General features: G+C 43.8%; 1 protein-coding gene across 11 annotated transcripts in view; it reads right to left on the bottom strand.

The window, feature by feature from the left end:
- Window positions 1-19,286, bottom strand: part of Ldlrad4 (low density lipoprotein receptor class A domain containing 4) — a 318,866-nt gene that overhangs the window by 175,164 nt on the left and 124,416 nt on the right. For all 11 annotated transcript variants that reach the window (XM_029472270.1, XM_029472273.1, XM_021150537.1 and 8 more), the window contains one exon: window positions 17,331-17,801. In XM_029472270.1, the coding sequence (XP_029328130.1) occupies window positions 17,331-17,370 (40 nt within the window). In that variant the 5' untranslated portion in view covers window positions 17,371-17,801. The remainder of the gene's footprint in view (window positions 1-17,330; window positions 17,802-19,286) is intronic.

Below are 19,286 nucleotides of genomic sequence, written 5' to 3'. Positions count from 1 at the left end.
TGTGTATGTGTGTGTGTGCATGGTGTGTGTATGTATATGTGTGTGTAGTATGTGTGGTGTGTGTGTGATGTGTGTGTGGTGTGTGTGATGTGTGTGATGTGTGTGGCATGTGTGATGTATATTTGGTGTGTGTATGTGTGTGGCATGTGTAGTGTGTATGATGTGTGTGTATGTGTGTGTGGTGTGTGTGTGTGTATATGTGTGTGTAGTATGTGTGGTGTGTGTGGTATGTGTGTGGCATTATGGTGTGTGTGATGTGTGTGTGTATGTCTGTGTATGTGCGTGGTGTGTGTATGAATATGTGTGTGTAGTATGTGTGGTGTGTGTGGTATGTGTGTGGCATTATGGTGTGTGTGATGTGTGTATGTGTGTGTGTGTGCATGGTGTGTGTATGTATATGTGTGTGTAGTATGTGTGGTGTGTGTGTGATGTGTGTGTGGTGTGTGTGATGTGTGTGGCATGTGTGATGTATATTTGGTGTGTGTATGTGTGTGGCATGTGTAGTGTGTTGATGTGTGTATGTGTGTGTGGTGTGTGTGTGTGCGTAGTATATGTGGTGTGTGCGGTATGTGTGTGGCATTATGGTGTGTGTGTGTATGTGTGTGTGTGTGTGTGTGTGTGCATGGTGTGTGTATGTATATGTGTGTGTAGTATGTGTGGTGTGTGTGTGTGATGTGTGTGTGGTGTGTGTATGTGTGTGGTGTGTGTGGTGTATGTGTGGTTGTGTGTGTGTATATAGTATGTGTGTAGTTTGTGTGGTGTGTGTGTGGATGTATGCACACATACAGAGGCCACAACTGTCTTCCTCCATTAGTCTCTACCTTGGATTTTGAGGCAGGGTCACTCCAGTGAACCTGGAGCTCACAGATTCAGCCAGACCAGCTGGCACACAAGACTCAGTGATACTCCTGTTGTTGGTTCTTCACTGCCAGCATACAGTGCCACACCCAGCTTTTAAGGTGCTTGGCCTCTGGGCTCATGCCCTCATCCTTGCAAGGCAAGCACTTCTGCCAACAAACCTATCTCCACAGCCCCATGATGGCTTTGTTTCTATGGCTCTGTAATAACTTACAATCAGACACGGTGGTGCCTAGAACATATTTTATGTGCTCAGGAATGTTTTGGTTATCTGGGCTCCTTTTTGCCTCCATATACATTTTAAGATTTATTTTTCTATTTCTATGAAGAATGGCATTGTAATTTTGATGGAAATTGTGTGGAATCCTTAGATTGCTTTTGATAGTATAACCATGTTCACAATATTAATTCTTGTGACACATGAATATTGAAGTTTTCCCTATAAGCCTCTTTCAGTGTATTCTAAAGTCATACTTTCTTTTTTTTAGAGAGGCAGTATGACTGAGTTGTTTCCTGTTTTGTTTTGTTTTGAAGCATATTTATCATTGATATATAGGAAGGAGACTGAATCTTTCACGTTCTTGGTATTCTCAGGCAGTGACTCATTGAGCTGTGGATGCTCATCTGGCTCTGAAGGAGGTCAGAACTTACATTGATATAGCTCTACTAGGTTACTCTGGGGTAATCGTGAAAAAATATCTAAAAAGTCATTAACGTAAGTAATGAACTGAGACAATACCTTGCCTTGTTCATCTTTGCATCCAATTACAGTGTCAATGCAAGGCTTAGCACTGGAGGTGTAATGTAGCACTGGTCAGATTTCCCCCAGATAATCACATACTCAATTAATTGGAGGAGGATTATATTTTCCCACGAGACACTATATTTGTGTGACTCTTGTAAGAGCAGAAAGCACAGATTCTCTGGGGCTGTGTTCAATCATTTGAGTCAAGCAGGAAACACTGAGGGGGGATAGAGCCCGTGTCCTCTTTCACATCAATTCTTGGGCTGTCTAAAATACCATGCCAAGAAAAATCAAAAGAAAATCTTAGAATCAACATCGCCGTATTGCCATGTTCTTCACGTCTTAGATGAATGCACAGCGTATCAGACTGTCATGTTAAATTTATAGTGATCTTCAAAGAGCCAAGGCCTACAGCCCTGGCCTTAGACTGCTGCTATAAACAGTCATTTTATTTTATTGCTGGATCACTGTCTGGTGTTCAGAGGTCAAGGACTCAAATCCATTTTCATTTGCCACCTGCCCAACCTTAGCACCATAACAACCATATTTCCCCTCATAGCCATCATGTGGAGGATACATGCCTCATCCTGCCAGCATGCAGAAGTTCCCGGACAATCCCTCCCAAATCTTCTTACCCGGCGTCCAACGGGAGCAGCATGCTCCCAACACCAGGGACAAGAGGCTTCCCGGTGTGGGTCAGCCCCCGGCCGGCCGGCCGGCCTCATCAGAAGAAACTAACTGTACCTTGCATGACTAGGTCTGCCTCCTACCCTGTCAAGATTCCAGAGCCCTACCCCACCCCCGCACCGGTCTCTGCTTTCCAGAGGCTGACAGAATGATTAAGCAAGTCTGGGAATTCCAGAGTAGGCAGGTTTAACATAAAGGTGAAGTTACCTTGTCCAGTAAGCTACTGAGACACGTGTCACCAAAACCAAGGGACAAAGAGGACACTTGTCTTCCTTCTGTGGATCTGCGTGATACCAAGCATTCCACAAAGGAATGCCCAGATAGTATCGTTCATTTTGTTTCTTTTCATTTTGTTTTGATGTTTTGTTTTGTTTTTTTGAGACAGGGTTTCTCTGTATAGCCCTGGCTGTCCTGGAACTCACTTTGTAGACCAGGCTGGCCTCGAACTCAGAAATCCGCCTGCCTCTGCCTCCTGAGTGCTGGGATTAAAGGCGTGTACCACCACCGCCCGGCATTCACTTTGTTTCCTAATATATAGGGACCCTTGGTTTCTTGTAACAAAGCAGTCAGCAGCAGCGAAACTCCAAATTTCTAGTGTTATCAGTACTGAGAGATACCAGGGCTTGGACTCAGGTCTTAGTCATGCATGCTAGGCAAATGTTCTATCAGAGAGCTATTTCCTGAACCCTGTAATTCTATGAACACACACTGAAATTTGATGCAAAAGTACAGGTAGACTTTATCAGATACACACACACACAGACATATACACACACACAGACATATACACACATACACACACACACACATACACACATACACACACATATACACACATACACACACACATACACACATATACACACAGACATATACACACATACACACACATACACACACACATACATACACACACACAGACATATACACACATACACACACATACACACACACACACACATACACACATATACACACAGACATATACACACATACACACACATACACACACACATACATACACACACACACACACACACACTTTTAAAACTCGCATAGAAGGAACGACGGGAAGCTCATTACTCAATCTAACGAAAAGACTCCAGGAAGAAATTGTCTCTCACAACAAAGAAAACTGTCCTTTTTGGAGAGCAGAAGGCTAGAGGCCTACAGAGAGCCTCTTGGCGCTCTCAGGACTCAAGCCAACAGACCCACACATTCCACATCAGGGGTGTGTGCACTAAAACTCTCTAGGTAAGGCAGATACTTGGAACAGTCAAAATCCTCTTATCTACACACATAACTCCTCTCATTCACGTTACCTTCCATGCCCAAAGCACAGATGTAAGAAATTTTACAAGGGGGAGATGGGAGGGCTTTGTGGCCGAGATGAAATTGTTGTGATAGTGTTATGCTTAAGGAGATAGCCATGAACTCATTAGCTTATATCTTGCCTTCCTTGCATGGTACTTTAAGATTGTATAGTCTTTATGTCTACGTCATGATTTGGGGGTAACGTGGATACGTACCCCAATTCTGACATAGAGTTGGACTGTTTCTTGAAGTCTTTGATTTTCATACCCAAAATGAATGTAAATTGTTTTTGTGATAATTAAGATAACTTTCTATGAAGTGCCAGGTACAGTGCCTGACCAATGTTATATAAGAAACTTCGCTGTGCCAATGTGGGAAGATGGTGTAGAAGATTCATAGGGTCTCAGGCTATCCCATTCAAGCATAGGGACCAGGTTATGGCCACAGTGTCACTGTACCCCAAGCCTGTGCTCATCTGGGTACCCATTTTAGAAGGTAAATAAACCAAGCCAATGCAGCAAAACCTAACACAGAAACTTCTGGAGGGCATGCCTATGTTACCGTACAAACAATGACCAGAGGAGCTGTCAAGTTCAGGACTTAAAACTACACATCCAAGATGCTGTGAGGATTTCCAATCTCCTGGTGCCTGTCAGCCTTATAGGACATTAGTCTAGAAGTAACAGTATTTAGAACATTGATCTATCACTAAACTGGACTCATAAAGGAAGGGAAAGGTCGTTTTCTAGGACACACTGGCCCAGCAAGATGGAAATGGACCTCAGAGGCCTCACACCTGCCTTCCTCATCTGTTCAGTGGTTAGCTCACTTGACTCAAACGTCACTTTCAGTTCCGGAGTCTGCGTGCTTTCCCAAAGCAGGGACCACCCGGATGGCCTTGCTTTCTCTTGCCCGAGCATCTTCCTCTAGCTTCCAATTTTACTTTAGTGAAGAAAAATTAGGAAGATACAAATGAGGAAATACAAGGAAGTAATAATCAAGTAATGCTACTTGATCCATTCTTTAAGTATTAAACATCCCTTTTGGGCTGTTTTATGGCAAGCTGATTTATTTATTTACTTATCGGCTCTTCAGACAAATTCTGACTGTGCAGACAAGACCAGTCTATAACTCAAGATCCTCCTGCCTCAGACTCCTACCTAAGTAGTGGGATCACAAGTGTGCACCCCAAAAACTACACCAACTTTTTTAAATTATAAGAGTCTTTCAAGGGCAAGAAAACTCTTCCCGAATGTCATTAATGACAGCTACCCAGCATTTCATCATAAAGATGTGGTGTTATCATTAGCCGTGTGTTATCTGGGGACCGCTCTGCCACGTTTGGATACTGCTGTCTAAGTTTTGACGGTATCAGCCAATGTGTAAGTAACCCCTTGGAATCTGTCACCTCTAAATGTGATAAACTTGTCTCCTCTTTCCCCAAATGCTCGGCGAGAACATCCGTGATAGAACCATGTCCTTCTTGCTTGACATTAATCCATCCATCAACATTCTGAGTTTGTCAAGTCAGAATTCAAATTAGGGGAAAGTTCCCGAATCATCCAAGGTAGCTGGTTTCATTCTTTTTTTTTTTTTTTTTTTTTTTTTTTTTTTTTTTGGTTTCATTCTTTAAAGCACGTTTACTAACGGCTATCCACGAAGCTATCTGAGCCAACAAGAGAGATGGCTCAGTGAGTAGGAGCATCTGCCTTGTTAGCCTGACCCAAGTTCAATCCTCAGAATCTGCCATAGGCCAGACTGACCTCCAGATAAAAAACACCAGATACAAAAATCTCTGGCAACAGGGTCCTCGTAATGAAAGCACAAGTCTGGGTTGGAACAGCAGCTCCTTTTAGAGGGACCCTCACTTTACCACAGAAGCCGGGGGGTGGATCACAAAGGACAAGAAAACGGGCTCTGGTGGCCAAGAGCATCAAGGGAAGATGGAAAACAGGGGGTAAGGGACAAAGGATGGAAAGATCACTGTTTTTCGGTCTTATCTCTTTGAAAAGCGGTATTTAGGGCTGAAAATATGACTAAAACTGTGTTAGATGTTCTCATTCTATGTGAGAGGTGGTAAGTATGTGAGGATTGAAAACCGCCTTGGTGATGACGAGTCACTGCTTTGTCAATAAGTACTGTTGTCCCTGGATGAGGATGAATTACCCCTTGGAAACTGGGTTTGCAAAGGCAAGTGTGCAGGAAAATCCTGATGTGGCCTGGTAGCAGTGTCACCTGCCAGAGGCGAAGGGAATAGCTTTTTCATTAATTATTTACTCATTTTACATCTGGATCCCAACACCCCTCCCCAGTCTCTCCCTCACACAGCCCCTCCCCACACACCTCCCTCCCCTTTATGCCTAAGTGCCATTTCTCCTAAAGTGCAATTTGTCCTATAGTGGTCCTTTCAACTTCAAGGTATATCAATGTGTGTGACAATGATTCGGCACCGCAAGTCCATTCTTCCTCCTTAGGCCTGTCTCTGTGGAGATTTGGCCACAACTATGAAGGAAGGAAACCATGTCCAGAAAACGTGGCCTCAACCAAAACACCAAGCCTCTCGTGGGCCCCAAATCAAGAGTCCAAGACCCCACAGATCAAGACAGGAGAAGGTCAGACTTTTTGCTTCAAAAGCTTCTATAACCCTCCCAGAGTCAAGAGAAGGGTTGGTGAAGAGGAGCTAAGAAACAAAGGGGTACACACGATCCAAGGTGGAGCAGAAGCAACCCTGGAGAACCAACCACAGCTCAGGCTGGCATAACACAGAGGTATGTGCAGAGAGGGAAGAAACAACACAACACAACACTACAACCCTTGGCCAGAATCCAGTTCCAATGTCTCTAACTCCACTCCAACTTGTTACCCAAGAAGAACCAGGTTCTGGGTCAGGCAGGTTAAGAAGTGACCCCAGGATGCCAATCTACGCCAATCTAGGGGCCACTTTACTGAAAACAATACCTACATATCAATTTGAACCCAGAGAAGTTAAGATGGTGTTAAGGGTGGAGCTTTCACCCTTACTGACTACAGTTCATGCTCTGGAAGGTACTCTGTCTGCATGCTACAGAAGGAAAGGGTAAATACGAACCCAGCTATAAACCCTTCAATATACAATGCTGACCTGACCTGTCTGTGTGCTATGCAATAGTGGTCCAACAGTTATGGGAGTAACCAACCACTACTGATTGGATTTAAGACTCACCCCATGAGCTAGAACCCATGTCCGATACTGACCAGAAACCACAGACTAGACAGACCATGCTGAAGATAATAATATCTAACGGCATTCTGCTATACTCATAGATCAATGACTTGCTTAGCCATTAGAGAAGCTTCCTCCTGAAGTGCATGGGAACAAATACAGAGATCCACAACTGGAGAATGTGCAAAGAGTGAGAGACTTCAGAAAACACTCAGTCCTGAATGGAATTATCTCCATCAAACTCCTCTCTTAGGGCTTAGTCAAGTATGGAGAAGAAGAGGCAGGAAGATTGTAAAAACCACTGAAGATAGACACCAGGGGAACAGTGCCTTCCAGACACAACAGGATTGACACACATGTATGTGACTTTACAAAAACAGTGCAGCATCCACAGGGCCTACACTGGTCCAAACCTGATTGGGTCTGTCCACTGCTGAGAGGGGAACAGGACACAAACTCTCACCCCCAACCCAGATGCTATCTCCAATTAATAATCACTTACCAAAAAACAACAACAACAACAACAAAAATCAGTTTTCTATAGTAGAGTCTCACTTACCATACAGATTATAGTTAAAGGCAGGCCTGTATAGATGGCCGACACACACATACACCAAAAAAAAAAAAAAAAAAAAAAAAACCAACTCAATAGTATTTTTGAAGATGTTGTCTCATAATGCTTTGTTTGGCCATTTTCTTTTTAACTTCATAGGTATTTGGCTTATATATTATAGTTTCCAATTTTTTTATTGGTCTTATGTTTGTGCATATGCATATGTGCATGTGTGTGTGTACATGTGTGTGCATGTATGTATTACTTCTCATACTCTGTTATTTCTTCTGTTTATTTTGTTTGCTCTTTTACTCTGGTTTGAGTTTTTTACATTTACCTGTTTGATTTCTAAAGAGAGAAAGAAGGCATGAAAGCAGACAGGTGGAAAGGTGGGAAGGATCTGGAAGGAGATGAGAGACGAGAAACTGATCAGAATATATTGCATGAAAAAATATTTTCAATAAAAAATAACCATCCCATTCTGCCCCCCCCACACACACCCCAATAATCATGATCCAGAGGAAGCTGCCCCTGTGTAAGCCAGCTGTGAGCCTGAAAGGATCGTGACCAACACTCTACAGGGAAGCCAGCCTCATGCAGTAGCAAGTGGACTGGTCACCTGAGGGACTTGGGCTAGGCTCAGTGAGAGACACAGGCCGGATCAGCAACAGTTAACTGCCTCTCCTCACAGCAAGCACCACAGCAGCAGGGAGACTTGGCTCCATGGTACCTCAACTCGATGGGAGAAACTAGCCATTTCCTTCCAAACATACCACAGAGCTAAAACAAGGCGCTTGTTCTTTCTTCCCTCACAGCGTGATCATTTCCACCTTCTCAGTCCCCTTTCTGCCCCTCCTTACTCCTTAAGAACTAAGTTAAAATCTTAACTCCATCAAAGTAAGTTCAACAGGATTGGTTTCATCGGGGAGGGTGTGTACAAAACTACTCTAACTGGGTAAAATTAGCATGCACTCTTTCGATCACACAAAATGTACTATTGTAACCAGTTTTAGGTAAACTATGGCATTAACCACATCCACACCACTCTGCAGCCATCCCCACCATGGTCACTTTTGTTTCCAGCCCCTAAAATAAACCCATTTTAAACATAAAATAACAAGAGTAACCAGGTTAGGATAAAAGTAGACATGGAAACGTCTGAATTTCCAGGTTAGGACACACTCTATACAACGCGATCAGACACATGCTTAAAATCCAAGCTCACTAGAAGCTTCTATCCCTATTACCTCTCTCCTCATCCCACCCACCCCACCCATCACCACCACGACCTGAACCAGATTCTCAGACACTGCCCAATTCTCTCTCCTCTTCCTGATACCACAGCAGAAGGAGGGACACAGGATGTCTGCTTCTTTGCACATAGTCCTGCATTTCAAATCAAGCACTACCAGACAGTAGGGCTCTCTGGGCCTCCATTACGTCTAATCCACAAATGATGCATGATGCCAATCTTCGTTGCTTTCTGTTGAAATGAGGAACACTGCGATCAAAAGCAATTTGGGGTGGAGAGGAAAGTACCTATTTGACTTACAGGTTAGAGTCTATCATCTAGGAAAGCTAAGGCAGGGAGCACAAAAGCAGGCACTGAAGCAGAGGTGAAGTTCCTTCTTTGCAGATGTCTCTGGCTTCTGCCAAGCTTACAAAGAGGGAGGGAGGAAGGGAGGGAAGGAAAGAGAGAGGGAGGGAGAGGAGGAGGGGGAAAGGGAAAGGAAAAGACGAGAAAACCAGCACAATGCTATCACCTCTAGGGTTTTCTCAAAGATTGTATCTGAGACTGCATACATGAAAGGTCCTGGTACAAAGGGTTTTATATCAGCTCTGTGGTCTCACTCTGTCCCTCATGAAAGGGACACTAGGCCATTTTAAGACCATAAATCAACACCTGACCATGCCTGGCCCCCTAGATGATGAAGCTTCCTTCCAGTAAGCCCCAACACGTGACCCTGCTCCTTTGGGACCTCACAGACTAGGTAATGGGAACTAAACAGCAAATCTAAGGACTGGTCTTCCTGGGGGCGGGGGGGGAGTTAAGTCAAAACACCAGAAGCAAAGGCTACCCTGTCCCTTAGGGCTGCAGACACTGACAAGCCTGGGAACTCCCAGAGGAAGCGTAGCAAATGTCCCCTAATGTCCCCTTCTTCTTAGGGCAGGAAGAAGACTGGTTGTCTACTTGCCAACTAGGGCACAGTTCAAAGATCTTTGTCCAAGATGTTGTCCATGAATCTTCTCTCACGCCCTCTATTGAAAAGCAGTTTGAAGGATCTTTTCAAAGAAACACTCCAGGCCATTTTGGAAGGTTCGGGCTGAAGTCATCTATGGGTCTTCCCAAAGGCATGGCCTTGAAGACTACTTCAAAGAACCAGAAGCTGGAGGTCTGGGGTGTGCAGAGGGGGCTGTCGAAAGCATCCAGAACAGTGCTACTCTTGCATGTGTGTGTGTGTGTGTGTGTGTGTGTGTGTGTGTGTGTAACGCTAGCCACACCTCCAGGAAGACCAGCTCCACCCACTCAAAAGACAATAGAGGAGAGATGACATCCCAACTCCTTCCCTTTTGGGCAGTTGTAGCTAAGCACATATGGCCACCAGCACCCATAAAGCGCTTCCTTTCAGCTATCTGAAGAGAATTAAATTGACTCTTATCCTCCTTATGGGTAAAATAAGCATGAGAAAGGCTTGCTATAAATTCTACAGAAATCTGATCCTCTTGCATCAATGTCCACAGTTAAATGGGTTTCCTCTTATCACTGAAATAGTCTGTTTAAGCTTATAAAAACTGCGCAACACCTCTGAGGTATCTAAGTGCGGTCTCAGAGGCAGAGAAGACACATATTCTCAACCTTTGACAGAACGTTGACCAACTCCCTCCAAACTATAACAAGCTTCAGGCCATCTCTAACAGTATCAGGAAGTCTAAAATAGAGCCCAGACTGACCCAGCCTAAACTTCTGTTTCTCTCTGCCCAGAGACACCAGGTCTTTGTTTTTACCACAATGTCTTATTTTCTGGGAGTTTATTTTCTACATCAATACACAACGGACTCAATAAACTACAGCTGGGAATAAAGGCCACCAGGAAGAATCAAAACAGTATAATTAAGACCACCTAAGATTTTAACCAGCCCATATTACTAAATATGGAGGTGATCAACCTTGCTTGCAGTATTGGGCCTGACTGTAGAGCAGCAGGCTCCAGAGTTTCTTGTATGTGTGTGGGAGGCAAACAATGGTTTTCTCCTTCTCAGCTCAATGTTGGAGATCAGACCACTGATTCTCAACACCCTGGCTGTAAACAAGTAACTGGCAACTCAGAATGATATTAGCACAGCCTCAAAAGCAAGAATTAACCAAAGCTCTTTGGAAATTGTATCATAAGCTTTAATAAATTTCACTACTTTAGACCCTTAATTCTGTCTCGGGGGCTTAACCTAAGGAAATAAGTCTACAGAAGGGCTTTTATGTATGAACATATTCGTCAAGGTAAAAGGTATGTAGATTCAACCAGGGGGATATGATTTTAAAAGTCGAGTATATAAAGGGTATTGTGCAGTAATTTAAAAGCATAGTTATAAAGAAAATGTTCATAGTGTAATAGTAAAACTAAATAATCCACTTGTAAAATTGAACAAGCATTATGAACACAGATCCTTATAAAGAAGTTTGCTGGAGGAAAAAGATTGAAAGACTCTTAAGTTAGAATGTTAACAAAGAGAAAATGTATACAGCATACCGCCCATGCACACATCTGTACAAGCACACATCTGTAACTCATTTTCCTTTCTTGAGTTGTCTGTGGCTTTCCGAATATTCTTACAATGAGCAGATGTGTGCAAAGGGAGGCGTCTTCCTTAGGGCTTCTATTGCTTCGATGAAACAACATCATGAGAAGGCAAGCTGGGGAGGGAAGGATTTACTCAGCTTACACTTCTGAGATCCTTAGAGGAAGTCAGGATAGGAACTCAAGCAGGGCTGGAACCCAGCCAGAGGCAGGAGCTGATAGAGAAGCCATGGAGAGGTGCTGTTCACTGGCTTGCTTACCTTGGCTTCCTCAGCCTGCTTTCTTATAGAACTCAGGACACCAGGCCAGGGACTGCCACCCACCATGAGCTGGGTCCTCCCCCATTGATCACTAATTGAGAAACTGCCTTACAGCTGGATTTCACGGAGGCATTTTCTCAACTGAAGCTCCTTCCTCTATGATGGCTCTCAACATTGTGTCAAGCTGACACACAAAATCATCCAGTACTGTAGAGTTTTTCCGTTCTTTTTGTTTCATTTTGTTTTTGCTACAAAGTATCATCTAAGCAGCTAAGATAATTAAGCAATGTGTTCTGAGAACATTAAAAACAATATGTGAATTCCTATGTACAAAGATAAGCCCAAGGAAAACACCAGTGGGAGGGAGATCTGCATCTATGGGTAGAGGTACATTCACGCAGCACAGAAGATGGAAAAGTTGGCTTCTAACCACATGGTGGGGGAAAGTGAAAGAGCTCCTAGGTTTCTGCCATCTTCAATTTCACACACAAGCGATGCCTTCCTTATTCCAACACAGCTACAGAGCCACATTCTTCCCACAGCCAGTCTGCAGTCAACTGAGCTTCAGCTTCCAAACAATTCAAAGGCAGACACTACCTCAAACTAAAAAATTGGGAAACAATTTTCAAGCAAACAGTCCCAAGAAACAAGCTGGAGTAGCCATTCTAATATTGAATAAAATCAACTCTCTACCAAAAGTTATCAAAAAAGATGAGGAGGGGCACTTCATACACATCAAAGGAAAAAGCTACCAAGATGAACTCTCAATTCTGAACATCTATGCTCCAAATGTAAGGGCACCCACATTCATAAAAGAAACTTTACTAAAGCTCAAAGCACACATCACACCCCACACAATAATAGTGGGAGACTTCAACACCCCACTCTCAGCAATGGACAGATCATGGAAACAGAAGCTAAACAGAGACACAGTGAAACTAACAGAAGTGATGAACCATCTGGATCCAACAGATATTTATAGAAGATTTCATCCTAAAGCAAAAGAATATACCTTCTTCTCAGCACTTCACAGTACCTTCTCCAAAATGACCATATAATTGGTCACAAAACAGGCCTCAACAGACACCAGAAGACTGAAATAATCCCATGCACCCTATCAGATCACCACTGACTAAGGCTGGTCTTAAATAACAACAAAAACAATGGAAAGCACACATACGCATGGAAGCTGAACAATGCTCTACTCAATGATAACTTGGTCAAGGAAGAAATTTTAAAAAAAATTAAAGGCTTTTTAGAATTTAATGAACAATGAAGGTACAACATACCAAAAACTTATGGGACACAATCAAAGCAGTGCTAAGAGGAAAACTTCATAGCCTGGAAGCTCTAGAACAAAAAGAAGAAAATACATCCAAGAGGAGTAGANGGCAGGAAATAATCAAACTCAAGGCTGAAATCAACCAAATAGAAACAAAAAGAACTATACAAAGAATCAACAAAACCAGGAGATGGTTCTTTGAGAAAATCAACAAGATAGATAAAGCCTTAGCCAGACTAACCAGAGGGCACAGAGACAATATCCAAATTAATAAAATCAGAAATGAAAAGGGAGACAAACAATGAAATATATCTTAAATAATTATTCTGTCTGTTGAACATTAACAGTTGAAAATGATAAAATTATGTTCTACAAACATCATGGAAATATTATTGATAATTTTTCTCACTGTGCTTGAAATTAGCATTTTCTAACTTTAAAGTTTAACTTTAAAGTGTTTTTGCTATTTTGAAATTTTTAAAGTATACTTACTGATAAAATAATTTCTCTCTGAGAACCACTGATAATCTTCTGTAAATAAACTTATTGTTAGACAATGTACACAGATATATAATGCATTTTAAATACTCTCTCAGTATCAGGTGGTATCATATAAGGGCTTTTGAATACATTTCTTAATGATTCATTTCTAGTATTTTATGCTCTTTTACTATGCTTAATTCCCAAGGAATATTTTGCATGTTTTGAAACAATTTAATATTAAAGATTAGATATAGAATCCTCAGCTATGGATAGTATTAAATATTCATTAATGATATTTTCAGGGTATGAAAGGCTATGAATATAAAAGTTGAACAAAAGAAAAAAGAAAAAAAGAAAAGTGACAGAGAGTCCAGGCTACAGTAGTTAGGGAAAGCAGAGAAGAGAGACTCAAACCAAAGATAGACAGAAAACCCCTTGAAAAGGACCAGTGCGTATACTGCAAGGAGAGAGGCCACTGGGCTCAAGTGCCCTAGAAACAGAAGTCAGGAGCAGGAAGTCCCAGGCCTTGGAAAAAGTGCCCCCAAAAGACAAAGGTCTTAGCCCTGGGTGAAGACAGTGATTAGAGGACAGGGTTTGGACCCCCTCCCCGAACCCAGGGTAACTCTGCGAGTGGAGGGGAAACCCACTCAATTCTTGGTGGACACAACTCAACACTGGGTTCTCCAAGCCGATGGCCCTGTTTCCAAGAAAAGATCATGGGTCCAAAAAGCCACTAAAACGTATTCATGGACTACCCAAAGAACAGTGGACCTAGGGATGGGCCGGGTATTCCATTCATTTAGGGTTGCCCCAGACTGTCCCTACCCTCTGTTGGGGTGAGACATACTCTCCAAAATGGGGGCCCAGATACACTTCCCGCCCGACAGGCCATAACTAACCTGCTGAAAGCCCAGGCAGGCTACCTGGTTTACAGACAGGAGCAGTTTTCTCCATAAAGATTAGGGACGAGCAGGTGTTGCTGTGGGGGATTGCACAAATGTCATCTGGGCACAACCTCTACCCAATAGCATGTTAACACAGCAAGAGGAGCTAATAGCCCTCACCAAGGCCTTGGAACTTGGGAGCCAGCAAGAAAATTAACATCCACACAGATAGCAGGTATGCCTTTGCCACAGGCCACGTGCACGTCCACAGGACTATATGCCAAGAGAGAGGACTGCTCTCATCAGAGGAAACAGGAAATCTTGGACCTCTTGAATGCCCTAATGAAGCCAGCAACTGTGAGTATTATTTACTGCCCAGGACATCAGAGGAGAAGAAACTCAGTGGTCCGGTGCAATGACCAGGCAGAATCAAGTGGCTTAAGAACTGTCTATGCAGGAGCCTATCCCAGTTATGGGCCTGCAAAAACACACTTGCTGGAAAATGGGACTGGACTAAGGGGCGGCTTCACTTAAAATATATAGAAGAAGAAAGGACTCAGATTGCTAGCCACCCTACCAACTATTACCAAGAGAAAAAGGGACAATGGTGCACACAAGATGAGAGAACTATACTTTCCAGAAAGCGAGCAAAAGACTTACTAGGCCAAATGCACAGATGGACTCATTTAGGAGATAAAAAGCTTGTCCAACAGTTAAGGAACCGAAAGTATATATAATGGACCTCAGATTCTGGGCCAGGAAGATAGTAGAACAGTGTAAGGAATGCCAGCCAGTGAATGCTTCTGCAGCCAAGAGTAAACAGGGCAAAAGACGTAGGGGAGAACAGCCTGGAGTCTATTGGGAGGTCGATTTTACAGAAGTTAAGCCAGAAAAATACGTTTACAAATACCTTCTAGCGTTTGTGGATACTTTCTCTGGATGGGCTGAGGCTTTCCCCCCAAGCAGAAAACAGCTACCACGGTAGCTAAGAAGATATTAGAAGACATTTTCCAGAGGTTCAGAGTGCCCAAGGTAATTAGATTGGACAATGTTCCTGCTTTTGTCTCTAAGGTAAGTCACAGATTGGCAGAGATATTGGGGACTAATTGGAAGACCCACTGTGTGTACTGTCCCCAGAGCTCAGGGCAGGTAGAAAAAATAAACAGAACCCTATAAGACAAAAAAAAAAAAAAAAGTCACTGAAAGCTGCCAAGATGACTCAGTAAGCAAAGGCAGTTTGCCACCAAGGCTAATGACCTGTGTTCCATCCCCAGGTCGCGTGTGATTGTTCTTGAAGCAGGCCAACACAACTAGGAATCGATAAAAGGATAAAGAAATAGAGTTCCTAAGAAAAGGGTGAGATAAGAGAATGAGAGTGAGGGAGGAGCTGCCTGAGAACGGACGGAGCAAGGCTGTGGTGGGTGGAGGGAGCTACCGGGAGCAGATGCAGCTGGAAATTACAGTAGCTGCCATCACTGATGTGGGCCTTCATGTCTGAAGAGCCCTGTGTTACCCATCTGGGATTCTCCAGGTCGAATGTGTGGGGTTCTGCTTATTGCTTCACACAGAACCCCAGGTTGGTCTGACTTCCTTTGTCCTTGGGATGGAGGAGTGGGGAGGGCTGGATGTGCCTAAGTGGAGACCACAAGGAACCGGTAGTGGTCTATGTAGGCTGGCAAGGCAGGTATCGAAGCAGCCTCAGGAGTCAGGAAGGAAACAGCAGCTATAGGAACTGTTCACAGTCTTGGAAGCAGAGACAACCTCTGGGCCAGCCCGGGGACTAGGCTGGGGTGATGAATCCCATGTTCTTCCTCTTGTCCCAGTTCCTCTCCCCTTTCCATCCTTGTCCCCTCTTCTTCTCAGAACGGCTCTTTGGACGCTCTTGACACATATCTCTACATATCTCCCGTCCTTAGTTACCTTCCAGGTATCAAGGAGGCTAGGTGACAAACAAGTCACTACCCACCATAGGAAGTGAAATGACATCCACAAATATGCAGGTTTTGAAATCAAAACTACCGAAGGTGCCTGGCCTACTCAGTAATTAGAAGGCCAGGTGGGATGGCTGCCGAAGCTGATGAAGATAGTGCTAAGGAGACTACCTTTGTTCTCATTTGATCATTTGGGGATAACTTTCCCCCATCACTGCTCCAGACAAAAGAGCTTTTAGTTCAGGCCCCCCCAGGTTACATCCAAGGATTCTGAGGCCTTTGGAATTAACCCATGTTCCCACAGTGAGAATGGGGCTGAGCCTGGCCACCTAACTCTAACAACAGAACTCTGTGGACTCCACATCTCCTGCCAGTGTCCTTAGCCTTCCTCAGAGCAGAACAGCGGGACGATTCATTCACAGAGAGACGGAAAGGAGCTGAAAGTCTTGTTAAGGGGTTAAGATCAGCCAGGAAAGAGTCCCCGTGGCTCTCAATGCCGCGCCTTGACCCCTTTTTCCCCGCACCTCAACAACCAACCTACTCTCCATACAAAGTTTGAAAAGTTTAAGACTCACAGGGACAGCGACAGTCACACTCCAACTATTTCTCTCATCTTTCCTTCAAAGTAAAACACACAAAGGAAAGGGCTCTTTCTTCATAAAAATATTTTTTCTCCATCCCAGAAGGTTATATTTACATAAAAACATTTTCTCTATTGTCTATATTGTTCCCAATAAACAAGGATCCACCATAAGCCCAGAAGAGGAAGTCATTTCCCAATGGATGCTAAGTGAATCAGAAAAGAGCCAGAATTCAGCATCCAAGGTCACTGCATCATCTCAGGCCATGGTTCTAGCACTAGCCCAGTACAGTGGTTCCTTGTGAAATGTGCAAACGGACGGCCAGCAGGGAAAATCGACAGTAAATGCTCGTGTCGTGCTTGCTCATTTACAAGTGCGTGATCCTTAGTGCAAAGTCCTCTCAGCCGCCATGGCTCCACCACCGCATTCAAGTTGAGGATGGAAAGGAGAGATGGAAATCGAAAGGTTACTGGTCAGCAATCCGTTTCCCCTTGGAGAGCTTTCCTATCCCTTTTTAAAAAAAAAAATTTACTAAGGCATTGTTCTGTTAATGATACAGCCCTATTTAGAGAAGGTGGACTATACAATCATTTCCTCAAAATCTGTCACCATGGCAGCCTGAGCCCTTAGCTCCGAACAGCGTTCAGATTATAAGTTTAAACACCCCTCCATGCTATATACGGTTGTTTGCTATTTTGATACCCACGACCTAACAGTGACATCAAAGCCTCCCAATTAAGTGGACAGTGCTCTCACCTGTGAACGCATTTGTGGCCTGAAAACCAGCTTCCGGCATACTGCTCCCCAGACAAGCCTGTGTTTCAATTCTTCAGCTGTCCTGTTGTGAAGAAACTGCCTGGGCGAGGCCTCAGGTCACTTCCATCTTAGCCTGTCCAAGTCCATCACTCTGCTGGTCCGGCTTTTGGGAGCATCTGATGCCCACTGGCTGTGCTCCCACACCCTGTGAGCAGGCACTACCCGGATGTCACACAGTCCGATATCATGTGGGGACACACAGTCGCATCAACCATCCAGCCAGAGAGTTGAAGCCATGGTGAGGTCAGGAACGGAGAAGCTGTCCTGCCGGAAACCCGCTCTCCCACCTCAAAACGAAGGGCGCCTCAGCCTTGCAGCGGCCAGCATCTTCCACACAGGGAGCAGGCTCAGCCTCACCAAGGGCTCTCAGTCTGCTCTGATCTGTTGTTCTCTGCTCTGCTTCTGTTCTTGCTGAAATTAAAAAGAAATAAGTCACTTTCTTAAGGACCTTGGGAACCATGAAGATAAATAGACTAGCTAGGCATGGTGGTACATACTTGTCATCTGAGCTCTGGGAAGGCTGAGGCAGGGCAGGCACAGAAGCCAGACTCAGCCACAAAGCGAGATCTTGTTTTACAAAATACGACGCAGCAGCAGATTAACAGGCCTACAGAAACTAAGAAACAAAAACCAACGTAGGCCTGACTATGACCTTTCTGTGAACACTGAGATAAGGGGTGAAGGGGAACCCCACTCAACCCTCAAATGCAGTATCCATTTTCTGAGCCACTCTAATAATAGATATAAGACCACAATCTCCAAGTGTCTTTCCTTGGGCTACTTAGAACTCACGCTCTTAAGGAATTAATTTCCCAAAGTAGGATCCCAAGATCTTAGAAGGCCACCTTTAATTCATGTCAGCTGCCATCGGCCCTTTAAGAACGTACAGTGAAGCTTTGGAAGAAGCAATTTTTAAAAGTGACTCTGACACTATGATCTGGTGGAGCTTTAACCAAGGGATAAAAGACGATTCAGAGCTGGGCATGGTGGCGCACGCATTTAAATCCCAGCACTCGGGAGGCAGAGGCAGGCGGATTTCTGAGTTCCAGGACAGCCACGACTACACAGAGAAACCCTGTCTCAAAAAAACAAAAAGATGATTCAGCAGATATCAAACCACATGGCACATCCCACCAACAGGATGAGGGCAAATCCAAACAACCACGTAAGCAGAGGCAGAAAAAGCATCTGATAAACTGAAGTGTCTCCTCGCGGCATTAGGTACAGAAGGAACACACCAGCATAAACAGATAATAGAAGACTGATAGAAAGCCAATGCCATACCAATGGGAAAGGAGGAAACATTTTTATCTAAGACTAGGAAAAGACCAGCACATCTGCCAACACTGCTCCCACTCAACACGGCATCAGAGGTTCTAGCTGGAGGGAAAAGGCGAGAGAAAAATGCCAAAGTGTCTAATTTACAAATGTAGTTAAACATCCTTGCTTGCCAATACCTGGTTTTTTGTTTTGTTTTATTTTTGTATGTGTGTGTGTGTTTGTGTATGTACATATATATACACACACATATGTATGTATGTATATAAGTGTATATATATAACATATAACAAGTACACTGCCACTCTCTTCAGACACACCAGAAGAGGGCATCAGATCCCATTACAGATGTTTGTGAGCCACCATGTGGTTGCTGGGATTTGAACTCAGGTCTTCTGGAAGAGCAGTTGGTGCTCTGAACCGCTGAGCCTTCTCTCCAACCCCGCTGGGTTATCAGCAGGAAAACACAGATACTCCACTAAAGATGGCTAGAACTGACAAAGTTAGTAAAGCTGAAAGCGAAATGATCAGAACTTTATAAAAATAAGGACAACTTTTAAACATAAAAGTAAAATCACTGAGAAAGAAATAAAAATATTCCAACTCACAAGAAACAAG

The sequence above is a fragment of the Mus caroli genome, chromosome 18 (genome assembly GCF_900094665.2).
Source record: "Mus caroli chromosome 18, CAROLI_EIJ_v1.1, whole genome shotgun sequence".
NCBI lineage: Eukaryota > Metazoa > Chordata > Mammalia > Rodentia > Muridae > Mus > Mus caroli.
The sequence above is the reverse complement of the archived record's forward strand: the minus strand, read 5'-3'. Positions and strand labels throughout refer to the sequence as shown.